Here is a 6,261-nt window from a genome sequence, read left to right as displayed (position 1 = left end):
TTTTAAATTATTAGATGCTAAATTTTTAGATACTTCAGCAAAACCGTTTTTTTCGTGTACATATTTTTGCAAATAAGTGTAATGAATTTTATATGTCACCCCAAAAAATATAATCTTAGTTTTAGCGGAATCCTCTAAAATTCTAAATCTTATAGAGGATTTTAAGCCGAATTCTCTAAAATCAAGAGGAAAATATTCTAAGCACAATATTTTTACAATTAGAGGGATTTTGTCTTGCATCTACGATCTTGTAAATAGAATACTTTTTTTGGGTGATGTACTAGTAAAACATTTAGCGGTTTATGTACCACTACCATAATATATCCGCCTGAATCAGTTTTATTATCAAATTCCATTTTGGGTGATATATCAGATAAATAGAATCTCGACATCTATGTTTTATTATTCCATAGATACGTTTGTAATACATTGCAAATTTGAAATTTTTCATAAAATTTAGTGAATAAAACTATATACGTATGAATTTACGCAATCATCCACAGTGGTATTTAAAGGGATGAAACGTTTTGAAGACTCGACCGTTGAATTTTAGTCTAAGGATGAGAAATCAGTGTAACAAATTAAATTTCAGTATTTACTTTACTTACAGACTATATATATACGGATCAATTTTCGCGGAATAGTAGTTAATTAAACGGAATTCTGAATTTAGGCGTCCAAATATCTCGAAGTATGTGTATTTAATATGTTCAGATAATAGTTGTTCAATATATTTAAGAGTTAATGCATTTTGCATCCCTTTTAGTCTAATCAACAGATAAATTCAATAATCGACAGACTATCTTTTTTTTTTAATGCGGAGAAATCTACTACTGGGATCCCGCAGGCCGGAGCCCGGTTTACCCAGTAGCCCCCTCCGAGGAGGGGGAAGACCCCTTCGTCTCCGGGGAGAGAGACGAGGGGAGTGCCGGGTTTTTACCGGCTAAAACCCCACGGGTGTTCACACGGCGCGTTTTTCACAATGAGAGGGGATCCCGGGAAACGCCCTGATTCGTCCGGGGTCATCGACAGACTATCTGCTAGATGAATATTTTTAAGTGAAAGTTAAAAATGAAATAAAAAATTGTTCTGTTACGTGATGAATACATATTAATGCATTTAAACTATTATATTTGATTGTATGAGTCATTGTGTTTTATGTCCTGCAATTTTAACAATTTTATTCTCTTGTAATTTAAATTGTAGGAGAAAATCAGCCTTTAAAATTAAAATAAATATAAAATTTCGCGTGCGCGCACGCGTGTGTATGTGTATGTAATTGTTTCAATTTCAATATAATGTTAGAACAAAGAAAGTAATTTTTATTATATATTTAATTCATCTCCCTCGTATCATGTCAATGTTATTTTGTTTATGTAATGACACGAGTAAAATATGAATATATATAGGTATATAAACTAATAATAGTTACATACTTTCTATTAGATATAAAATGGCAATCTTATTGTACAATAATAAAGGTATTACAAATGCCCTAACAATCACTGGACATTTTTTGATCCAGTATATTTATATTGTATCTATTTATTCATTCAAAACAATTTCTTTATATTTATAATTAGTGCACGACAAAATTATAAAAATGTCTCTATAAACTTATTTAACATAGAATGAATTTAATTATCGTTATTTAGTCTTATCTTTCAGATACAATGTATGTTAAAAGTTATTTTTGAATTATTGCCTTATGTTGCTTGTTTTCTCACTGTGGACAGTCGTGATTTAGAACTGTTTAATACGATGTGTTTTTTTTCCTCTAACAAAAGTTTCCTCACTATGGACAGGCTACGGTCAACGTGACGCTACAAATGCTTCGAAGCATTCCTCTTCTCTTTTCTTTCAATGAAGAAAGAAAGAAAAGACGAACGCTCCAAAGCATTTGTGGCGTCCGTCACGTTGAACGCAGCCACAGTCGTGATTTAGAACTGTTTAAATACGATGTGTTTTTTTTCCTCTAACAAAAGCTAATAAACGTTATGTATTTACGACGTATATGCATACATACATACATTCATACACTCAATCTGAACATTCTTTTTGAGAAAAATTTGTCACATGCGCAATATTTAGTACAACAATATCACAAACTATTTTATCAATCTTCGCATACTTATAGCTGCTCATGCATAAAAAATATGCATTCCAAATTCAGGCAGTATAAAACTAGAAATAAATTGTGTGCGTAAACGAATATCCTTTTTCGTTTTCTTCTTTTTTTTCTTCACTATAAGTACTTAATCTTAAGTAATCATGACAATTTGTTGCGTTTTTGTTCTTACATTTTTATGTTTTTATTTCGGTTATTTAGTGCTTAATGTTTGAATAATGCTTCATTTTCAGGATTATCGTCTCTGTGCTTTTCGAGGTTTCCAGATAGAGTCGGATCTGGCCGTCGTCTCTTAAAGAACCCAAGTTTTCTCAATATTAATGTCAGTAGAATGAATAATAACATGCCAGCTACTGCGGCCACTATATATATCCACACTGGTACAGGCTCAGCTTCTTGCTGATCCAATAAATCTGGATAAGCAATTGTCTCGGCCTATATAATAATATGAGATAACATTGTTAAATAATTTTTATCGTAACGCTTTCAACATTTTCAATATATCTTTTTGTATATAAAATATGCTTACAATTGCGTAATCATCTTTCAAGTTCTCTTGTTGTATCACAATGTTCGAAGGTATTACTATCCTAGCATTGGAACCTATTTTAACCATGTCCACTTTTGGATAGTCTTCGACCAAAGTAGAATTCCAAAGTCTGAAATCATTTCTTCAAATTCACAAGATGTTCCACAACGTTAAGTTTAATACAATTGAAATATTAACCTTTGTTGTGCACACAGGGGTCAAATAGACCCCAGCGTTTTTTCAAACGCGTTTTTCTAATAAGTACAATACGTACAAATATTAAAAATTGAATTTTTTATGCATTTTTTAGTGAAAAAAGTCCATTTTTCGGCTTCTTTAGTTAACATATCATTTATAATTCTTTTATGTTGCAAGATATTAATGAAACCTATTAGACCTAATTTGGAAGTTTTGAACAATAGCCAGCAATTTTGTTTGAGTCAAAATAACGACGTGTACGTCTGTAATAAACAATTAAGTGACTGGGGTCTAATAGACCCCCTGTGCACAATACGTAATTTTGAAGAGGTGTGCACAACAAAGGTTAATATTGTAAAAGAACCTCTTATCAATTATTGTCTATAGGAAAGATAATATGACTTGATATTTATTAACGCGTTAATACGTTATGATTTCAAAACGAATTTCAATATATTTTTTATAAAATAATATCTATTTTTCAATAGAAAGCGAAAACAGTTGGAGCATTTCCTTTAATTTATTATACCCTGGAAATAAAAGCCTAAATACTTATGTTAATGATACATTTTGCTTGTTTCAAGCTCTAACGTCACTCCTTCAAGTATTTGATATATAATTAAGAATAATCCTGCGTATTACAGTTAATAAATGAAATTATGATATGGCGTAACACAATTATAATAATAATTAACTTTACATTTTTGTTATTACCTTGCTTTAACACTTATGATGGCTTCCTGTTTCCTCTGCAAGTTGTATATATAGCATACGATGTCGAAACATTTTGCTGTGCCAGCTTTGCAATTCTGTAATGTAAGATCGTCCTATCAATGCTTCATAAAAAACGCTTTATTATCGAAATGTCCTACGTAGAATGAATTCGCGGAAACAGCAAAGCTTTAGATTTTACAAGCTTAAAAATAACAAAATTCTAAGGATAATAAAGAATATTTTGATATTTTTTTTTATTGATTTGCAATATTGAAAAATGTCGAAAGTAAAACTAAAAGAAAAATAAAACTATATATTTATTTCAATTATTTCGCAATTCCAATTTATTTTTGCATTCGAATTATGACCTTTACATACAACGAATCATTCTGTATAGGGATTTATTATAAATTCCGCGTTCAGTCTCAGAGTCCTGATTTTTCTAATTGTATTATTACCTTGAGTTTAATGAGTTTAATAAATAATGACTTACCATCATAAGTGATGATAACTTACCATTGCAACGACACGATGCCGATGTCCATCCTTGTCGATAATTGTTCGCGTATTTACAACTTTTTCTGTATCTCGCGTTGTTCTTATGTGATTAGTATGATTGTACAAAATTGTCGATGGAGTTGAAGATTGTATAATGCTATCGATATCATCCAAGTTGGCATTATCTTGCAGTTTTAATGGATTGACTACATGTCCTGGTGGCAATATACATTCACCGTCCCCCAGAGCTAAGTCATTTAATATGCGTCAGATGTATCGTAAATACTTTGTGATATTTTTTATTTTCACTAAATTTAATTCCATAAATACTCAATAAATTTTATGTGATAAAGTATGTCTCTCATACTGTGTTAATATATTTATATTATATATTCTTTTTCAATTTCATATTCATATATTAATTTTTGTCCAATATATTCCTAGAAGCGAAATGTCAGAATTGAAAAACGAATGGCTGATGACACGTGCTGCAGGTTATTTATGCATGAGCTTTCAAATTCTGCAGAAATTCGATATTTTAAGCTCGTTTAAAGAATTATTATTATTTTTAAATTAGAAGAGCTATAGACGACGTTTTACTTAATTCCTATTCCCTTAAAGTTTTTCTATAAAGATATTAACTTTTTTACTTGAAACATTTTTTTAAATGATACAGCTTTTCCGTAAAATTTTTCTAAATGACGAGATTTCAAATTTTAACTTGATGGATTGAAGAATTCATAAATCGATCATTTATTCTAATTCCCAGATCTTACAAACAACTTCCATTCGATTTTCTATTTTGACATATTACGAAGGATCACCAACTTGGAGGGGCAGATTCTCTTTTTTGTACTACCTTGGATAGTTGGCATCTCTTCCATATAGAGCAGCCACTTGCCGTGCGCTTTGTCATTCGCGACCTCGTAAGGCCACGAAATCCGTACTTCCACAGTGCTGACTTTCCATGGTCCTTCATTAAATACTTCGTAAACGTGCGACACCTTTGGGCCTACTTCATTCAAGTGTTTTATCGCGGATTCTCCGACTACGGGGCCACCGTAAAACGCCCATTGGGTTTTCGCACTTCTACGAATAAATATATATTTTGATATATTAATATACGTGATAAAAATATATATTAATTAATTTAATTGAATAAACCTATTATTGGCGCGAATATAAGTATCTATTTGCATCGAGAGTATTTTTTATCAACTTTTTACAACATCGCCTAGTGTGTGTGTGTCATGCAAACACAATTGGTCAATCACATATGTGATTAAATTTGTTTTACCAAATTAATAAATGTTGTAACTTAGCCGTATGTGTGCACTGAGAAAAAAATATTTTAATCCAAAAAAATATTTATTAGGTTGTTCCTAATAGCATTATTTACTTACTTTTTACACATATTTATTTAGAATTAGATATTTTTATTTAATTGAAATAAAAATATCTAATTCTAAATAAATATGTGTAAAAATTAAGTAAATATGCCATTAGAAGCCACCTAATAAATATTTTTTTGGTGTGTATTATGACACAGAATCGCTTAGTAGAAAAATATAAAAACAGCGAATCTGAAGACAAACGGAGAGAACCAACTAGTTTTCATTCAATGATTTGCGAGAGAAGATTGTGAAGAAGATACGTTATACAAATCGAACGATTAGACATTGAAATAATGAAATATAAAAATTACCCTTTAATCGAAAGTTCGGCGCGTTTTAATACTGTAGCTTGCAGAACAATGGGTTGCTTCTCTTTCACTTCCTTTGATGTGGAATTTGCGAAAATTGTGAAACCCAATTGCGATTCATTATCCTCGAGGCCTTTGGGATCGAATCTCACTTGTATGTCCACCGCTTTGTCCTTTTTGAATGGATTGCCAATAGAACACGATACTATAGTAGCGTTGTACAGATTACAGATCACGGAATCGTTGCTTTTACTGGCGATGTAGTTCAAATTCTGTGAGTGAACGATAAACAGTTGAGCCTCATACGCAGACTCGCCAACGTTTGCCACCTTCACTTCTACCACTATCTCTTCTCTTTCGCCCAAAAACAACTCGTAGAAGTCCGGCTTTACAGAGGAAGCTAATAAGAAATAAGAGACTGTTAGCTGCTTAATCAAAATTTCCTCTAGTAATATATATATATATATATATATATATATATATATATATATA

General features: G+C 31.1%; 1 protein-coding gene across 1 annotated transcript; it reads right to left on the bottom strand.

The window, feature by feature from the left end:
- Positions 1-1,296: 1,296 nt before the first annotated feature.
- LOC112460194 (integrin alpha-PS1-like) lies at positions 1,297-6,194 on the bottom strand (the record flags this gene model as incomplete). The annotated part of the gene is made up of 6 exons (XM_025024788.1): positions 1,297-2,563; positions 2,658-2,787; positions 3,570-3,664; positions 4,086-4,315; positions 4,927-5,156; positions 5,773-6,194. Coding segments are annotated over 6 exons (1,338 nt in total), but the record flags the coding sequence as incomplete, so codon positions are not given.
- Between the last annotated feature and the right edge of the window lie 67 nt (positions 6,195-6,261).

The sequence above is a fragment of the Temnothorax curvispinosus genome, unplaced genomic scaffold (genome assembly GCF_003070985.1).
Source record: "Temnothorax curvispinosus isolate PA1 unplaced genomic scaffold, ASM307098v1 QBEX01010384.1, whole genome shotgun sequence".
Taxonomy (NCBI): domain Eukaryota; kingdom Metazoa; phylum Arthropoda; class Insecta; order Hymenoptera; family Formicidae; genus Temnothorax; species Temnothorax curvispinosus.
This window is presented reverse-complemented; position numbering and strand designations above follow the sequence as displayed.